At 41.9% G+C, this 19,342-nt stretch overlaps 1 protein-coding gene across 7 annotated transcripts in view; it reads left to right on the top strand.

Moving 5' to 3' along the window:
• Nucleotides 1–19,342, top strand: part of NAV3 (neuron navigator 3) — a 673,864-nt gene that overhangs the window by 607,466 nt on the left and 47,056 nt on the right. For 5 of the 7 annotated variants that reach the window (XM_033951507.1, XM_033951508.1, XM_033951504.1 and 2 more), the window contains 4 exons: nucleotides 668–779; nucleotides 3,711–3,832; nucleotides 6,394–6,414; nucleotides 9,688–9,860. In XM_033951507.1, the coding sequence (XP_033807398.1) occupies nucleotides 668–779; nucleotides 3,711–3,832; nucleotides 6,394–6,414; nucleotides 9,688–9,860 (428 nt within the window). The remainder of the gene's footprint in view (nucleotides 1–667; nucleotides 780–3,710; nucleotides 3,833–6,393; nucleotides 6,415–9,687; nucleotides 9,861–19,342) is intronic. The other 2 variants (XM_033951509.1, XM_033951505.1) reach the window with 1 other exon arrangement.

Here is a 19,342-nt window from a genome sequence, read left to right as displayed (position 1 = left end):
TATTATTATGGATTACAGTAGTGATGGGGGTAGTGCTCTTGTTTGCTTAGTGCCCCATAAAAGATTAATCCTGCCACTTGGGGTTTTATTTGTTGCTATTTACTATGTTACTGTGAGAAAGAAGCGAGTTCATATATTCAAATAATCAATACTACAGCTGTAAAACCTCCATGGGAATTAGTAGAATGTGGAATGTGCTGGAGATCGCTACTGTGCAGCCATGAAATAGTGTCTCTTAATATAAAACTTTTAAAGATAAAACATGAACTTGAAAATCTATAAAATGCTGTTATCTTAGTGTTATGGTACTTTATATTCAATTCTTAGGGCTCCTTTTATGAAGCCGCGGTAGCGGCTTTAACGCGTGCGACTTTTAATCACGCACTAACCCCTGCGCTAGCTGAAAAACTACCACCTGCTCAAGAGGAGGCGGTAGCGGTTAGCGCAGCTGGCAGTTTAGCGCGCGCTATTACGCACGGTAAACTGCTACCGCGGCTTCGTAAAAGGAGCCCATAGTGTTCCAGTTTCTCAGTTTGTTTTTGGAATAAATGTTTTTAAGTTGTTTTCAGTTTCTGTTTCAGTTTTTGGAATAAATGCTATGTACATTTCAAGGCAAGAGCTTTTAGTGATTAAAATATTTTGGACCTCCTTCTGCTTATTTGTCCAGGAATCGGAGTTGATAGAACTAAGGGAAACCATTGAAATGTTGAAAGCGCAAAACTCTGCTGCTCAGGCTGCCATACAGGGTGCTCTAAACGGCTCTAGTCATTCTCACAAAGGTATGCTAAGAGGGCCCGCATGGCTGCACAGTTTGAAGGAATGTCTGCTTTGCCGCCTTTCATGATTGAGGGGGCCCTTGGATTTTCATGACACTTGGGGGGGGGGGAGGGGGGAATTTCTTATTCAAGGAGTCTAACATTTCTATTTCAGGTTCCAGTCCTTCTGATTTTAGGACTTCATGAGGTGAAACACACATTATCCCCCAAAACAAAAAAAAAAACCCAAATTCTAGCCCTCCCGGCTCACCCCCAATGGTCCCTTCACAGGCAGCAAATACACCCAGCCATATTACCACCCAATAGCAACCCCCCTTGCTGGCTTAGCAACTGAAGTCCTGCCTCCCTCCCCACTGATGCTATACCTTCCTTCAAAATATCCCCCCCTCAAAGCAGGACCCTCTCTGGCCCCCTTCCTCATATGTGGGCACATGCCCACCACGTGGTTCCTTCCCCTCTGTATTTTGCACATTAAATTTAAACACAAATAGCCCCCAAACATCTTTAAATTTATAAAATATCCTTTTTAATAAATTTAAAGATGTTTGGGGGCTATTTGTGTTTAAATCTTCAGTTGGTTCGTCAAGAATGCTTTTGTACAACATCACATGTAGATCTGTAAAATGGTTTAGATTTGGCCATGTTCTTCTTTCCTCTTTGTATTTTCAGTACCATGAGCTTCAGTTTTTTCCCACCAGAAGCATAACAAGGGTGAGAGGCACCCGGGACGGTGGCGCTTCTCCCCCACCCTCATCTCCACCCCCGCACACATGCGCGCCCCCCTTCCTTTCCGTTGTACCTCTAGTTGTTCACCATCACTACCAACAACTTCAATATGCTCCTCCCTTCGACTACACCCAGAAGCGACGTCAATGGGAGCCGATGCGGCCGCAAGGAGCACGTTGAAGTTGTTACTTGCGACGGTGAACAACTAGAATTACGGGGGAAGGGGGTGTATGTGGGGCAGGGGGAGGAATGGGAATAGGCGGGAGAGGCGGAGGGGTGCTGATGGCGCCCGGGGCGGACCGCACCCCCCTTACCCTGCTCACTGCAATGGTGATTCTGTGCTAAGATGTATAGATTGGATCACATTCCAGAACTCTGTAATCAAGGACTCCGAGTCCAGCCACCAGAGATCACCTTTAAGCAATGGCCACAATGTCTTTCTTTTCTGGGATCTGTGGACACTGTCTTTGTAATATCGTTTGCCTTGGATGGCCCAAGAAATGGATTGAACTGGGGCCTTCAGAATAGTTAAAACAGTAGGATTCTAATCTATCTTTACTGATTTGGAGGTGTAAAAAAAAAAAAAGCAGGGAAGTTGCATCTTCATAGGTGTGAAGATGGGGAAAGAAGTTCACTTCTAGTACTGATCTCATTTTCTCAGTATCAAAATTTTAAAAATATTAAATGCTAAATTTGTGCTGCAAGACTTTGCTTGTGCAGAAATCTCAATTCCTTGTAGACTGAGGTATTGGGCCAGCAAGAAAATAAACCACAGAGGATGCAGTAGATTAGCTTTCAAGACAATCTCTGGTAGAGAAACCCAAATATCCGAAAATCTCTTAGAAAGAGATAGTGTCTATATACCAAGGAGTAATGAATGTATTTGAGGGAAGGAATTCAGGTGATTGAGGACGAAAACTTTTAAAAAATGAAGCAATTTGCATGCAACAATTAAATGTATTTATGAGTCTTAAGAGCTCAGAAAGGATTAGTACCTAGGCATGCATATAGCCTGTCAGGTTTTAGAATTATAAAATACATTGTATTTTAGTTCTTGAAAGAAAAGCAGATATTTTTCAGAAACTGAGGACATGGAAAGGGTTTAAGCTAATACTTTGCAGTATCTACTGCATGCTTTCTCTGACTCATGCAAAGTGAAGGAAGCATTCATTGTTACTTTTATCGACAAGAATTCAGGAGGTATCCCTAATAACACGTCTCATTTTACCCTGCTGTCTTTTTTTTTGCAGTTAAATTTTTTTTTTTAATTGCTTTTTATTTCTGCCACCTGTATGTATATCAACTATTAAAAGAATTGAATTGCACACAATGGATAAATTACAGACAGCAACAGAATATAAAAAGAGGGGTCGATATTCAGCTCCTACATGGATGAGTCCTGCTGATGGGGCCCATACTCGGATTTTCAGAACTGTCTGGGTAATGTTGCTGAATTATCCATTCAGACCACTTTGGCGCTATTTAGGTAGTACCAGGGTTGTCTGGGGCAGAGCGTAGGCATAGCCGGGATTTACCCAGTCATTGGAGATATTCAGCCTGCTATCTGAGTAAGCGCCAAGATAAAATTAGGACAGAAAAAAAGGTTGTCCTAACTTTATCCTGTTACCTATCCTATTATCTACCTTTCTGAAACAACCTCTAGTGGTAGTACTGTGAGACTACAACTAGGGGGTATCATGTTGGAGATTGTTGCAGCAATCCAGGAGTGACTGGTGATTGCTCCTGCCCAAAGACCATCTGGTACAGGGCTGGTAGGCCCACTAATATGGTAGGGGACTCTTTCAGGGATGAGGGGCTTAATCAGTACGATGGGAGAATGTGGTCAGAGGGGCTTGATTGTCAGGGTAGATGGGGGTGTAATTTGGGAAAATAACACTGGCTCCTGTTGGCTCTGGCCTGGGATCATTGGGCTGTGCTTTGATGTTCAATTATCCAGGACCACTGGAATAACTCTACTTGCATTTACCACAGATGTCAGCAACCTAGGGGACAGTAATCCAGCAGATTGCTGACTCCCATGGTAACTTGCCCCCTGAATATGCATATCAAGAAGAACTCTCAAGACATTAGTGAAATTGAGTTCAGGATGAGAAAAGAAGTCCATTCTGACTGAGGCTTCTAATACTCATCCCAATAGCGAGACAGTAGCTATTTGCACAGTCATCACACTAACTCTCTTTCATTTAGATATGCGCATACGAAGACAGCATTCCTCAGAAAGTGTTTCCAGCATCAACAGTGCTACAAGCCACTCGAGCGTTGGCAGCACCAATGATGCCGATTCCAAGAAAAAGAAAAAGAAAAACTGGGTAGGTATTCTTTGGCTTTGTCTACTCGTCATGGGTGGTGTAGTTAAGACATTTATCTAAATTGTCTTTTCAGAAGGGTAGATGTTTAAATAACGTTTTCCACCAAATCACCTAAATGCTTGTATAGCACATTCAGATACTGATACGACGAGTCTTGTATCACAAGAATATTATTGGAAAATTTATCTAGATAGACTAGTTATTCCCAAAACTGTTCTGAGGGACCTCCATTTATCCCTAAGGAATACATGTCAGATAGAACATTGTCACCATCACATACAAATTTGTTTTGTGCACATTTATTGTGGAAATTCTGAAAGCCCAACTGACTGAGGGTAACTAAGGACAAGTTTGGGAATCTTTGATGAAGACAAAACCATCATTTTATGGTCTGTCCAATATCTTATTTATTTAAATAACAATAGGACTGATCATAAATGTTCTTGTTCTTTAGCAGCAGAACTAGCCCTTATAACAATACACATAGTGTAAGATGGGTCAACAGCTCCATGTCATAAATGATGGGCTGAGCCAATCCTGGTTTTTCCCCCTTGTACCTATGGATGCCATTTTCTAGAAGACAAGCAGATTTTACCAGTCCACAGATGTATTAGGGGAATAAAAGTGAGACTAGCTTAACCTGTCCCAGATAACATTGAGATGTCTTGGAAACTATACAACTATAGAGTTGAGAAGAATAAGAATTCAAGAACATAGAATAGCCATATCAGGCCAGTCAGACCAATGGTCCATCTAGCCCAGTATCTTGTTTCCAACAGTGGCCAACCCAGGTCACAAGTACCTGGCAGACACCTAAAGAGCAGCAACATTTCAGAGCTGATATTGTGATGTCATAATGCCTCATTCCACCAATGCCTAAGAGCCAACCTCATCAGTGATGTCACAATGGCTTGACTGTCCTATACTTGGCTCACATAAGAATAGCCATACCAGGTCATTCAGACCAATGGTCCATCTAGTCCAGTATCCTGTTTCCAACAGAACCCAATCCAGGTCACAAATATCTGGCAGAAATCAATAGGAGCAAAATTCCGAAATCTCATAGAGCAGGGGTAGGCAATTCCAGTCCTTGAGAGCCGGAGCCAGGTCAGGTTTTCAGGATATCCACAATAAATATGCATGAGATAGATTTGCATTTCAAGGAGGTAGTGAATGCAGATCCATCTCATCCATATTCATTGTGGATATCCTGAAAACCTGACCTGGCTCCGGCTCTCGAGGACCGGAATTACCTACCCCTGTCATAGAGGAATAAGATTCTGGAATCCCAAATACAGTCAAACGTCGGTTTGCAAGTAACCCGGTTTGCAAATGTTTTGCAAGATGAGCAAAACACTCAGCAAACTTTTGACTCGCAAACCGAGTGTTGACTCGATTTGTGAGCACCCCCCCCCCGATAACCGGCATTGCTCCCCTCCGCTTGCAAAGGCCCCCTCGCTCCAACCGGCACCCCCCCCCGCGTGAACCGGCCCCCCCACCCGAACAACTTAAACTTAAAACCCCCCCCCCCGTCTGGCGCAGGCACAGATCGTGTGCCTAGAAGATCTTCCGCTTCTGCCTGCTGCCTGCCTTGAGCATGCATCTGGGCATGCTCAAGGACTTCTAATTCTCCCTCTCGTCGAGAATCTCAGCGGGGGGGGGGGGGTAAGTTTAAGTTGTTTGGGCGGGGGGGCCGGTTCATGCGGGGGAGTGGAGGGGGGTGTGCCGGTTGGAGCAAGGAGGCCTTTGCGAGGGGGGGGGAGCGATGCCGGTTATCTGGGGGGGGGAAACGTATCAAAGCAAGTTTCCATTATTTTCTATGGGGAAACTCGCTTTGATAAACGAGCATTTTGGATTACGAGCATGCTCCTGGAACGGATTATGCTCGTAATCCAAGGTACCACTGTACTACCAATCCCAGGGCAAGCAGGTGTAATAGAGATAGAAAGCCAGAAAATATTTGTTTTGTATCATTTTACATCTAGTTTCTGGGAATGTTAATTGTATTCCATTTCATTTGCCCATATTTCATCAGATGAGCAATATTGTTGAATACACACTCTTTTGAAGAAGGGTGCAGTATGTGCAAAGAGGGATTACTCTTTCTGAAAGTGCACATTAAGCGTAATGGGTACCCTCTTTGCCAATAATCTACACCAGGGCTGCCCAAGTCCGGTCCTTGAGATCTACTGCCAGACCAGGTTTTCAGGATATCCATAATAACCATTCATAAGAGAGATTTGCATCCCAAGAAGGCAGTGCAGGCAAATCCCTCATGCATATTCATTGTGGATATCCTGAAAACTTGGCCTGCCAGTATATCTCGAGGACCAGACTTGGGCAGCCCTGGTCTACACTCTTATTGACAGATAAAACATTCCATTTTGTTTTGGTATTTTTCTGCTCATTTATGTTTGATAATGACATGCAATGACACGGGATATGTCCTTGACATTTTCCATACCATTGCAAATGAAGGCTGATCCCTAGGCTTAAATAGTATTCTTTTGTACATTCCTTCCTCTGATTTGTAATTGCATACTCTTTCATGTTTCTGCAAGGTGAACGCTAGAGGAAGTGAGGTGAATATAAATGATGACTAATCTGGCATGCATCTACAGTTCAAAGACCCTATCCTGGCATGATGCTGTTCATGTTGGCAGTAGGAACTTGTAGCTTCTTAAAGCAAATGATATTGTTTGTCTTCTTGGCTTGTTTCTATTTATTTTGTTCTCTGGGGTATAAAGGGGGGGTAACGTAGCCAAAATCCATTTCTTTCTGCAAATCAGAAATCATGGGCTGGTAAAATACCATTGCTTAAATGGTTGCCAATACCTCTCAATCTGGCATTAATTTCAGACCTCCCTCAGTTTGGAATGGGGAAGAGGGGATGAATGGTTGATGTTGTTTCAGATATATATCATTCCATAAAACTACAACCATGTGCCTTTTCCCCCAAAGATAATAAAATGTTCTTGTCAACAGTTTATACACTACCCAATCTAAAAGCCTCTAATATGAAAAGCCTCATGTATGGAAGTCTTTGGCTATATTATCATCAGACTGTATTTTCTTAATTACAAAGAATGATGCTCTCTGCCTTTACAATTACAAATTCGAGAATCAAGATCCTTTCTCTGCTGAATGCATCGCAATGGCTTAGCTGCTATTCTCTCTTCTGCACAGTTTTGTCTCCAATCTCCTCTTTCTGGCCAGTGGCCTTACATGTGCGCAGTGGCATAGTGAGGGTGGTGGTGATGCCCCTTCCCCGCCCTCATCTCTGCTCCTTCCCTTCCCCATACCTTGATTTGTTCACCATAACGAGCAAAAAGAATTTCAACGTGCTCCTCGCGACCCCGTTGTCTCTTCCGCTGATGTCACTTCCTGTGTGCAGCACCCGGAAGTGACATCAGCAGGAGAGATGACGGGGTTGCGAGGAGCATGTTAAAGTTGTTGCTTGCAGCGGTGAACAGCTAGAGGTACAGGGGAAGAGATGGAGGGAGACATGAAAGGAGGCGAGGGCAGAGAGGAGGGGTGCCGGCACCTCCACCAACCTGGTGCCCGGGGTGGACTGCCCCCCGCCCTCTTACTATGCCACTGCACGTGTATCTGCTGTGGTGCCACTAACCAAGTCTGCTTTTATTTGTTGAATTTTCATCTAGGAAATTGCTTGTCAAAAATGTTTACTTAAAACTTTTCCTGTTTTATGGTTCATTGCCTAGTCCTTTGTGCTCCCCAAAAATGTATGCCTTCATTGACATGGAAACAGGGAATAAGATGACTGGTAGCGGCTGCTAGGACAGTCTAATCTACCCGTTTCAACCCAAACCCCCCCCCCCCCCCCATATAATTTTGCATTCCCAACTGGATCTTCCATTATGCACTTGCTTTCCTGTATCTGTGATATAGGTTTTTGCAATAGCACCAAATTCAGGAGCTCTTTGAAAATGTGTAAAACACAGTGCAAATGCCTAGTCTAATCTTATGTATTGAAAAAACAGTGTCATTTATTTAAAATATATATATATATATAGCTAGAGATTTAATTTGTGTAAGCTGTTTGCACAGTTCTTGTGTGACTCTTGATTTAATGAAAGTAATTTTGTCTCTTCCTGCAACAGTTCTTTCTCCACTGATCACTATTCTAGAAAAATAAGTTGTCTTTATATACATCCTAACTTGATTAGCTTACTATGGGATTCTTGTACTAAGGTGCACTAACAGATTTAGCAGGCGCTAAATGCCATACACCTGTGGCACATAATCCTTGCTAATTCGTTAGAACACCTTAGTAAAAGGACCCATATTTGTGGTAAATAAGTCAGTACTGCTACTACTATTTATTATTTCTATAGCGCTGAAAGGCATACGCAGTGCTGTATATTTAACATGCAATAGATGGTCCCTGCTCAGAAGAGCTTACAATCAAATTTGGACAGACATGACATCTTGGGGTTGGGGAGATTCTGGTAGAAGGAATGATACAATAGGTAAAGGTAGAGTTACCAGATTTTCTGTTTGGAAAATCCAGACCCCTAGACCCGACATTGCTTGTATATCAAGTTAAAATTTTTTTAAAAAATGTTTTGCTTGTCTTGCAAAACACTTGCAAACCAAGTTACTTGCAATCCAAGGTTTTATTGTACTTAGATTTTCCTAGCTAGTATTTGGCATGTATTGTGCAGTGGTTATTAGAGAATGACACGGGGACAAATTTGTCCCCGTCCACGCAGGAACTCAATTTCCCTGTCCCCATGAGTTTTGTCACTATTCCTATCCCTGCTCCATTCCTATAACTGAACAAGCCTCAAACACTTTTGATTAGAGAATGACATGGGGGACACATTTTTCCCCATCCCCCCCAGGAACTCAATTTCCCCATCCTGTCCCTGCGAGTTTTGTTGCTCTCTCTGTCCCTGCCCCATTCCTGTAAGCTCTGCCTTAACAGCACAAGCCTCGAACGCTTATGATTTTAAAGTGTTTGAGGCTTGTGCAGATGAGGACAGAGCTTGCAGGAATGGAGCAGGGACAGGAAAAGAACTCGCGTGGATGGGAAAATGAGTTACCGCAGGGATGGGAAAAATTTGTCCCTGTGTCATTCTCTACTGGTTATATAAATTCAGTTGTCCAGAATGATGCACAGACACCAGAGCTGTTGAGCTTTGAACGAGGCATTGGTGCAAGCACTTCTATATCAGTAACGTTGGCCTTGCCATTGTCCTCTGCTGTTAAGTGTTTGTCCGCGGCTGGCCTACAATTTCAACAGTGAAAGCGCAGTATCATTTTTAAAGACACTGAGGGTCAGATTCTATAAATGGTGCTGTAAGTTAGGCAGCTGTAGGTTCCATACTACCGCCTATCTTAATTGACTTTAATTGGCGTGGTAATTGACTGTGTCATTAAAAAAATGATTAAAAACACATTAAAAAAGGTAGATGCCAGTAGATGTCTATAAAGGTAGGCATTGTAATCATGTCTAAGGAGGCATCTGACAGTGCTTAAGGTCATAGTAGGCGTGGTTAGGGGTGGAGATGAACTTCGGCGCCATTAGATGCAATTCTCAAAAGAACTTGGGTGATTGCAATGTAGGTCAGTAAAATCCTGGCCTACATTGGCGATGTCTATGTTTTCCAGTAGGTGCTTTAAGCCGTGATTCTTTAAATGGTGCCTAAGCATGATTGACCTGCGGCTACCGCCGTTTTTGTAGGTAGCTTATGATTTATGCATCGTTTACAGAATCTGGCCCTGAGTGTCTTCAATGTAATATTCTGCTTCTGCAAGCTGGCCTGAGATTGTGGCTAGGATGACAACCAGCAGGCTCACCCCCTTCTGATAAGTCATTCCTTTTGTTTCAGCTCAGAAGCTCATTCAAACAGGCTTTTGGGAAGAAGAAGAACCCCAAACCTCCCTCCTCCCATTCTGACATTGACGAAATCACAGACTCATCTCTGCCATCATCGCCCAAGTTGTTCCACACCTCAGGTGAATCACCGCCAGCGTTGATGAAGCCATCGCACTCGGCATCTGCGTAAGTTGGTACTGTAAGCCCATGTACTAATGCCCAAGATCAGTGCCCAGTCTCCATTCCCAGGTTTTGCCTTTTCTGTTTGCTTCTCTAGTTAGTACGTGTCTTGAGTTTTGATGAGTTATGCAAGGTAGTTCTTTTTCTAGTTAAATTCCTTCTGTTCTGAACCATGATTTTTTGCTTTTCTCCAATTTCACGTCTGTCCGTCTAATATGTGTGAATGCAGGTCATCTCTAATATGGGCTCCAAAGAAACGGCAAAATGGCCATGTGACCTACAAGCATAGATCTCGGTAAAATGTGGTGTGATGCATGTAATAACCAAACAAAACTGCTCCAAAAGGGGCTCACCTACTAAATTTATAAATCAATAATGCAGACTTAACAATTCGTCATAGCCATTCAATAAGAGCAAAACCGGAGGATAGGAAAAATTTCAGATTTTCAAAGGGAGTCATATAGAGAAGGTCTCCAAACTCCTTTTCACTGGCATAAAAAAACCTAGCCAAAATTACAGGATTCTTTCAAACAATTTTAGACTCTTCAGACAAAATAGATCAATGGTTAACAAGACTAAGAATGTTATAAATGCCTCTGTATCGCTCCATGGTATGACCTCATCTGGATTATTGCGTTCAATTCTGGTCTCCTTATCTCAAGAAAGATATAGTGGTGTTAGAAAAGGTTCAAAGAAGAGCGACCAAGATGATAAAGGGGATGGAACTCCTCTCATATAAGAAAAGACTAAAAAGGTTAGGGCTCTTCAGTTTGGAAAAGAGATGACTGAGGGGAGATATGAAGGAAGTCTACAAAATCCTGAGTGGAGTAGAACGGGTAAAAGTGGATCGATTTTTCACTCCGTCAGAAATTACGAAGACTCGATGAAGTTACAGGGAAATACTTTTAAAACCAATAGGAGGAAATATTTTTTTCACTCAGACTAGTTAAGCTCTGGAACGCATTGCTAGAGGTTGTGGTAAGAACAGATAGTGTAGCTGATTTTAAGAAAGGTTTGGACAAGTTCCTGGAGGAAAAGTCCATAGTCTGTTATTGAGAAGGATATGGGGGAAGCCACTGCTTGCCCTGGATCGGTGGCATGGAATATTGCTACTCCTTGGGTTTTGGCCAGGTACTAGTCACCTGGATTGGCCACCGTGAGAACAGGCTGCTGGGCTTGATGGACCATTCTTATGTTCTTAAACTTATTTGCTGTGTTAATCAAATTATCAAAAAGTATTAAAGCATATAAAAAAATATCAACCAATAAAGAAAATTACTTGCTGTGATCATCTTAAACATTTAGACTGGCATTCCCGGAGCTTCTTTTAAAATCTCCAATGCTGACAGCGTTTCACGGCTATTGATCGCTGCTGCATCAGGGAAATCTCAACTTCTTAAAAAAAACAGGCCCCCAGGTAACTTGATTTAAGCTCCTTTAACCATAGCAGAGAATGCCATTCTGAATGTTAAAGATGATCACAGTAAGTACTTTTCGATAATTGGTTGATATATATTGTAAACCACTTGGATCCTTTTTGGCTATATTAACGGTATATAAAGTTTTTAATAAATATAAACAACGGTGAGAGAAGCAAGATGGCCTTGGTGTAGTGAGGATGCTCACTATATGCTCTCCTCCTGAAACTGTTTCCTCCCGAACATCGGGTTTACTGCCTAATACGCCATGCCTAAAAGAAGGGAAAGAGTGGCTGCTACAGCCCGGCAGAGTGAGCTTACCCTGGGAAGGCAGGAGACGATTCTGAGCTTCTTTACATCTTCACCTTGTGTCAAACTGGCAATGCCGAGTCAGAGGGAAGTCTCGGCACTCGGGAGCGAGATATCGCTCAGCCCTGCAGGACCCTTTTTGGGGGTGGAAAAAGTGCGTCTTATGGAGCGAAAAATACAGTATATTTAATGTTATTTGGCCAGATTGGCCATTTGATCTTTCCTTTTTCTTTCATTTAATATGTTAAATCTCTCTTTTCCTTATATATATATATATATATATATATATATACATACTTAAGGTGACCAACGTCCCGTTTTCAACGGGACCGTCCCATTATTGGACTGACCGTCCCGTTGTCCCGAGCCACTGCTTTGGGATGCTGAAATGTCCCGTTTTCAGGGACAGCGTCCTGAAGCTGTGTGCAGGGACAATGGGACGGTCTCTCCAGCGCCGATTTCTGCTAATTCTGCTGCTGCCGCCGATGCTCCTTCCCAGGCTGACTCCAGCATGCAAATTGAACCCATGCTCTGGGGCTCTAATGTTTGTGTGCCGGCTTCCCTTCTCTTCCCTCCGAAACCGGAAATTATGTCCCGGGTGGGGGGAGGGGGAGGAGAAGAGAAGGGAGGCCGGCATGCACACGTTTGAGCCCCGGAGCAGGAGTTCGCTACGGGCAGCGACGTAGGGAAGCTTAACAACTTGCTTCGGGCCTTCCTCGCTGCCGGGTCCTGCCTACTTTTTGTTTCCGTGAAGGCAGGACCAGGTAACAAGGAAGACCCGAAGCAAGGAAATGCAGCAAGTAGTAAGCTTCCCTCCGTCGCTGACCTATAGAAGATAGGTCAGCGATGGAGGGAAGCTTGCGACTCTGCCGATGGGAGGGATGGGAAGAGAAATGCTGCTGCTGCACTGAAGGGGGGGAGGGGAGAAGAGAAAAGCTGCTGCTGCTGCTGCTGCACCCAATTGGGGAAGGGATAGGGGAAGAGAAGTGCTGCTGCTGCACCCAATTGGGGAGAGAGAGAGGAGAAGGAAGACTAGGGAAGGGAGAGGAGAGGAAAGAGATGCCAAGACCATGGGAGAGAAAGGAAAGGAGCTAACAGATCATGGTGGGAGGGAGATGTCAGGGTATATGGGGGGAGGGGGAGGAGACAGATGCCAGACCAGGAGGAAGGAAGGAGAGAAAGGAAGAAGAGATGCCAGTTAATGGAGTGGGAGGGGGAGATGGAAGGAGAGGAGAGAGATGGGAAGGAGATAGAGATGCCAGACCATGGGGTGGAGTGGGAAGGAAGGAAAGGAGAAGAGAGAGATGCCAGAGCATAGGGGAGGGGGTGGAGACAAAGGCTGGAAGGCAGTGAGGGGGACATAGGAAGGAGGCACCGAGGACACTAAGGATATAGGAAGGGGCACTAAGGAAATAGGAAGGAGGCACTGGGGGCACTAAGGACATAGGAAGGAGGCACTGAGGGCATAGGAAGGAAGAAGGGAGGGAATAGAAAGGGACAATTGTTGGGCCTGAGTGCAGAAAGAAAGAAATGAAAGAAAGGATGCACAGTCAGAAGGAAACGCAACCAGAGACTCATGAAATCACCAGACAGCAAAGGTAGGAAAAATGATTTTATTTTCAATTTAGTGATCAAAATGTGTCAGTTTTGAGAATTTATATCTGCTGTCTATATTTTGAACTATATTTGTCTATTTTTCTATAGTTACTGAGGTGACATTGCATATTTTAAAGTCATCTGCCTTGACATCTTTGAAAACCTCCCAAATATAAATTATAATTAACATTTTCTCTGCGTATAGTGTGCTTTGTGGTTTTAAAATTTTTTATGGTTACCATTATGAATTAACAAGATATTATGTGTACATGAAAAATGAATGGAAGAAATTGGGGGCGGAGCTGGAGTGGGGATAGGGCGGGATTAGGGGTGTGGCTAGGGTGGGGTTGGGGGCAGGACTGAATATTTGATGAAAAAAATAAATGGTCACGTTATATATACTGCTTTATGTATATTTATAAATAAAGAAAATAAATAAATAAATATAAACATTTTTTGATACTTTTTTTGAAAATTTGATTCACACAGCAAATAAGTTTGAAAATTGTGAGAAGATTGATCTGTTTTGTCTGAAGAGTCTGAAATTGTTTGAAAGTATCCTGTAATTTTGAGCAACCACAGGGTAGTTTTTTAATGCCAGTGATTGAGAAATGGAGTTTGCAGACTTTCTCTATATCAGGGGTCTCTAAAATATGGCCCGATATGATTTTATCCGGCCTGCAGAAGACTTATGCGGAAATGCACCAATTGGACTAATTTTTCAATGAAAATCCACAAAAACAAAACAGAATGTTGATAGATTTCAAATGCATTTATTAAAATTGTATTCAAAATATTCCATATTATGGGGTCCTTTTATTAAGGTGCGCTAAGCAATTTATATTCTATGGATTTAGCGTGTGCTAAATCAACAAGCGCTAAATCAGCAAGTGCTAAATCCCCTATGTTAATATTATTCATAACTTTATTTAATTCTGAATCGTAATTGTATACTTTGCGGTATTTGTTTGGCCTTGATCAACAGTGTCAATTCGTGGCATTGTAGGTAGCTCTGATGCTTTGACTAATTTTTAAATTGAATTGGTACTTGTAATTAGCGTTTCAAAATTTGAACCTCAGTGTAATAAGATTTTAAAAACACAAAAACAGTTCCATCATTCACATTAATGGTTTTATTATAATTTGTGATGAAAATATTAGAATTTGCTGGTAGTGTGTCATCATTAATATATGATAATTTAATCTCACTTACTATGTAACTAGTTTAGAAAATTTTCTGCTTTCAATTAAATTCATATATCTGAAGTTTATTTATCTTTTTTTTTTTTTAATTACGGCCCACTGAAAAATGCTGAAGTATCCAATGTGGCCTTTGTGGCCAAAAGTTTGGAGACCTCTGCTCTATCCCCCCTTTTTACTAAACCGCAATTGTAGTTTTTAGCACAGGGAGCCACTCTGAATGCTTTGCGCTGCTCCCGACACTCATAGAGTTCTTATGAGCGTTGGATTCAGCGCAGCTCCCTACACTAAAAACCGCTATTGTGATTTAGTAAAAGGGGGGTATATGATTCCCGTTGAAAAACTGAGGCTTTTCCTACTCTCCGATTTTGCTCTTATTGAATGGCTATGATAAATTGTTAATAAATATGGTAGGTGAGCCCCTTTTGGAGCTGTTTTATCTGGCTGTTATTTTTCCTACTACCCATTTTTGATTGTGATGCATGTAATTACATAACTAGGAATGGGTCACAGACATCTGAAAATCTTTTCTGTGCCCTTTATAATATGGGGTTTGAATTAAAAAAAAAGAAACTTTTTGCAGAACAAATGAAAGAAAATTATAGTGAAATGCAATACAGGCCAAACAATACATGCATTATCATGTTAAAAGTAAAATAAACATGGAAAGGTTGAATTAGCTGCATGGAAAAATAGGATTTGTGCATCCCCTGGAATGTATTCAACATTGCTCTGTGTGTTATTTATGGGGTCCAGGACAATTCAATGGAAAAATCAGAAGCACATGTACTGATAAACTGAATTCATTGATTAAAGTGACTGATTAAGTGGGCATTTTGCCTTTTTATAAAACCTAGAGGTGTATAAGAAAAGGGAACATCCCGTATTCTCTCTAATAATCACCTACCCCCTGCTTCAAGGACCCCAAAACATCATAACATTTGGTTTTAAAACCAAAATTCCCTCAATCGCTCACCCCTCCCCTTGGTACTTCTCTCCTCCACCCTTCAGCTCCTCCTCAGATGACTAGATCTGTCTTCTCACCTGATCTCAAGGTTATGTGCTCGGTCATTGCAGGGCCTTCAGGATCTGCGTATATTGAAGGCTTTGAGCATGCACGCATACTTGGGGCCTTGAGCTTGTGCAGATACTCAAGACCTTGCCCCAGCCCAGCACCATAATCTCAAGAATGAGGTAAGAGGAGAGATCTGGTGGTCTGGGGAAGGGGGGTGGAGGATGGAGTGCAAGGCTAGTTACTGCAGGAGGCATAAAAACATGGAAATGCAGGTGAAGTTCAAGTTTGGTTGCTTTTGGTTCAAGGCTCTGTTTGGTCTATCTCTTAAATATATAATTGAGCTCCTCTCTTTTGCAACCAATAAATATAGGAGAAATTCTCATTTGAATTTTGTTTTTCCGCCTGTTAGAGCAGTGTCTCTCAAACTTTCTTGAGCCGGGGCACACTAAAGGTAGTGGCCATGGCTTGAGGCACCCAGAAGTGCACGTCGCCGTGATGACATCACGCATATGCATGACATCATCACGTTGACATCTGTGCATGTGGCAGAGACCCTCTAGATGGGCCCTGAGACGCCAGTAGGGGGTGCCAGCAGGGAAGAGGGCTGGAGAGGAGAGGCACTGGCGCCATCTGATTGCCTACAGCAGTGTTTCTCAACTACTTCAAGCTAAGTACCCCCTAAATCTAACAAATATCAACTGAGTACCCCAACTAAAGACCTCCCTAGGCCCACCCAAGCTTTACCCCAAATCCCATCCCATTTACTAATTGTAATGCAATTTTTTTTCCATTCATTTTTCATATACACACAATATACACAGCAGATATAAATTCTCAAAACTGACACATTTCAATCACTTATTGAAAATAAAATCAGGTTGCTGTAATTAGCTTTAAAGGTGAGGCCAGGGGGGAAGCCGGAGGACGCTAGAGAGAAAGGGGAAACATACAGGCCTTCGTCAAATCGGGCAGCACTGGTGCTGTACTGCATAGGGAAGTCAGTTGGCAGGGGCCTCTCTTCCTCCTCAGTGTGCTCCTGCACACTTGAAATCTCAGGAGGCACACAATTTGAGATACACTGTGTTAGAGGCTGCAAATGTTAAAAGCATCATCAATATTTTCTGTCATATTAAGCAGCATTATGGGGTAAGGACCTGGAACATCTGATTATGCTTTCTGATTCCTATGTGGAATTTAGGAGACATTTAAAGACATATTTGTTCTTGAAACACTTAGGCAACTAACTGGCATGGATATTGTAAATCTGATGAACCATCTAGATCATTAAAGTATTATTTCTAATTGCTTGGTTATCTAATTTCTTCTCCTAATTGTATTTTTTTATTTTTTGTAAACCGCATAGAACTTTACGGCCCTGCGATATATAAATTGATTATTATTATAAGAATAGCCATACTGAGTCAGACCAATGGTCCATCTAGCCCAATATCCTGTTTTCCACAGTGGCTAATCCAGGTCACAAATACCTGGCCGAAACCCAAATAGTAGCAACATTCCATACAGAATCCCAAAGACCAGCAAGATTCCGGAATCCCAAAAAGTAGCAACATTCCATGCTACTGATCCAGGTCAAGCAGTGGCTTCCTCCATATCTGTCTCAATAGCAGACTATGGACTTTTCCTCCAAGAACTTGTCCAAACCTTTTTTAAAACCAGGTATGTTAAGTGCTCTTACCACATCCACTGGCAACACATTCTGGAGCTTAACTATTCTCTGAGTGAAAAAATATTCCCTTTTATTAGTTTTAAAAGTATTTCCTATAACTTCATCGAGTGTCCCCTAGTCTTTGTAATTTTTGATGGAGTAAAAAAATCAATTCACTTTTACTCATTCTACACTTCTCAGGATTTTATAGACTTCAATCATTTCTCCCCTCAGCTGAACAGCCCTAACCTCTTTAGTCTTTCCTCATTTGAGAGGAGTTCAGTCCCCTTTATCATCTTGGTCACTCTTCTAATTCTGCTATAATTTTTTTGAGGTTAGACAAACAAAATTGAATGCAATACTCAAGGTGAGGTTGCACCGTGGAGTGATACAAAGGCATTATAACATTTTTAGTCTTATTTACCATCTCTTTTCTAATAATTCCTAGCATCTTGTTTGCTCTTTTGGCTGCCACCGCACATTGAATGGAAGATTTCAACATATTGTCTACGATGACACCTAGGATGGAAGACAGAAATGGTGGCCATCATGAGAGGAGAGCCGGAAGGAAGAAATAATATTTTCAAAATCCTGAGTGGAGTAGAATGGGTACAAATGGATCGATTTTTCACTCCATCAAAAATTACGAAGAATAAGGGACACTCGATGAAGGTACAGGGAAATACTTTTAAAACCAATAGGAGGAAATATTTTTTCATTCAGAGAATAATTAAGCTCTGGAACGCATTGCCACAGGTTGTGATAAGAGCGGATAGCGTAGCTGGTTTTAAGAAAGGTTTGAACAATTTCCTGGAGAAAAAGACCATAGCCTGTTATTGAGAAAGACATGGGGGAAGCCATTGCTTGCCCTGGATCGGTAGGATGAAATATTGCTACTCTTTGTGGTTCCAAATCTTATGTTGCTCTTTGAGATTCCAGAATCTTGCTATTCTTTAGGATTCTGAATGGAATGTTACTACTCCTTGGGTTTTGGCCAGCTATTAGTGACCTGGATCAGCCACCGTGAGAATGGGCTACTGGGTTTGATGGACCATTGGTCTGACCCAGTAAGGCTATTATGTTCTTATGTTGTAATAATTGCCAGCCCTGGACTTTAGAAGACCTGGTCTTTCTAATAATCGCCCGGCCCAGGAGATTATTAGAGAAAATGCAGTATATCCATATAGCAGGAAGCAAACGTATCCATGTGCTAGGCAGCCAAAAATCTCAGACTAATGATGCTGTTTTCCAGTCCATCATTATTGTTGCTATTATTTTGATTTATAACATGCTGAGAATTTTGATATCATCTACAAAGAGGCAAACCTTACCAGACAGCCCTTTACAATTTCTTACAAAAGTGTAAAAAAGAACAAGTCCAAGAATCAAACCTTTTAACCTTGCCACTGAAACATATAACTTTGGGTTCCGTTTACAAAGGTGCGCTAGCATTTTTAGCGCATGTACCAGATTAGCACGCGCTACCCAAAAAAGTACCACCTGCTCAAAAGGATGCGGTAGCGGCTAGTGCGCGGGGCACTTTGTGTCTCTGTCACAACATCTAGCTTTTCCATTCTCTTTTCCCATTCAACTGACACTTGGATACTCGGGCTTTTAATGTATAATTTACTTCACATCCTTAATAATTTAACAGCGATAATCAACATAACTGTAGGTACCCCTCCAAATTTAAATGAACTCACCCACGTTGAAGCAATAAATTTTACACTTTCAGGTTTTTGCTCAATAGATGCCAGTTTTGGGATGAATATTTCCAGATCACTGTTTTCCCTGCAGAAATAAAGCTTTTCTGTTTGTTTTTTTTAGAGTTTCAGCATTGTTCAGCCTTGGTGATAACTAGCTAAAACATTTGCGGAAGTTCACGAAAGACTGCATAAAAACTTTGACAGCCCTTGTGCATCATGTGAGGGGTCGTTTTTTAGGCCATGTGTATTAAGATACGTTAGGGTTACTCAAGTTGATGCTTGTGAGTAGGAAATGTAGATAGGAAACGCAAATAAATTAGCATTAAGAAGAATTATTAGGATATATCTACATTTGAACAGGAAATATAAGCACCCTGAATTCAGCATTGCCTGCTATACCACTGCAATGGAGCCACTGAAATGAAAGACAGAAAGTGATAAAATCCAGCTCTTGTAAAATGTATTGCATTCAAATATTAAATAGGTTTAGAGGATACACTGCATTAACTGATTGTGTACTGTGTTTGGCTTTTCTAAAGGAATATATTTTCTTTTCCAATTCCTGTGTCTTCTCTGCA

The sequence above is a fragment of the Geotrypetes seraphini genome, chromosome 7, assembly GCF_902459505.1.
Source record: "Geotrypetes seraphini chromosome 7, aGeoSer1.1, whole genome shotgun sequence".
Classification (NCBI taxonomy): Eukaryota; Metazoa; Chordata; class Amphibia; order Gymnophiona; family Dermophiidae; genus Geotrypetes; species Geotrypetes seraphini.
This window is presented reverse-complemented; position numbering and strand designations above follow the sequence as displayed.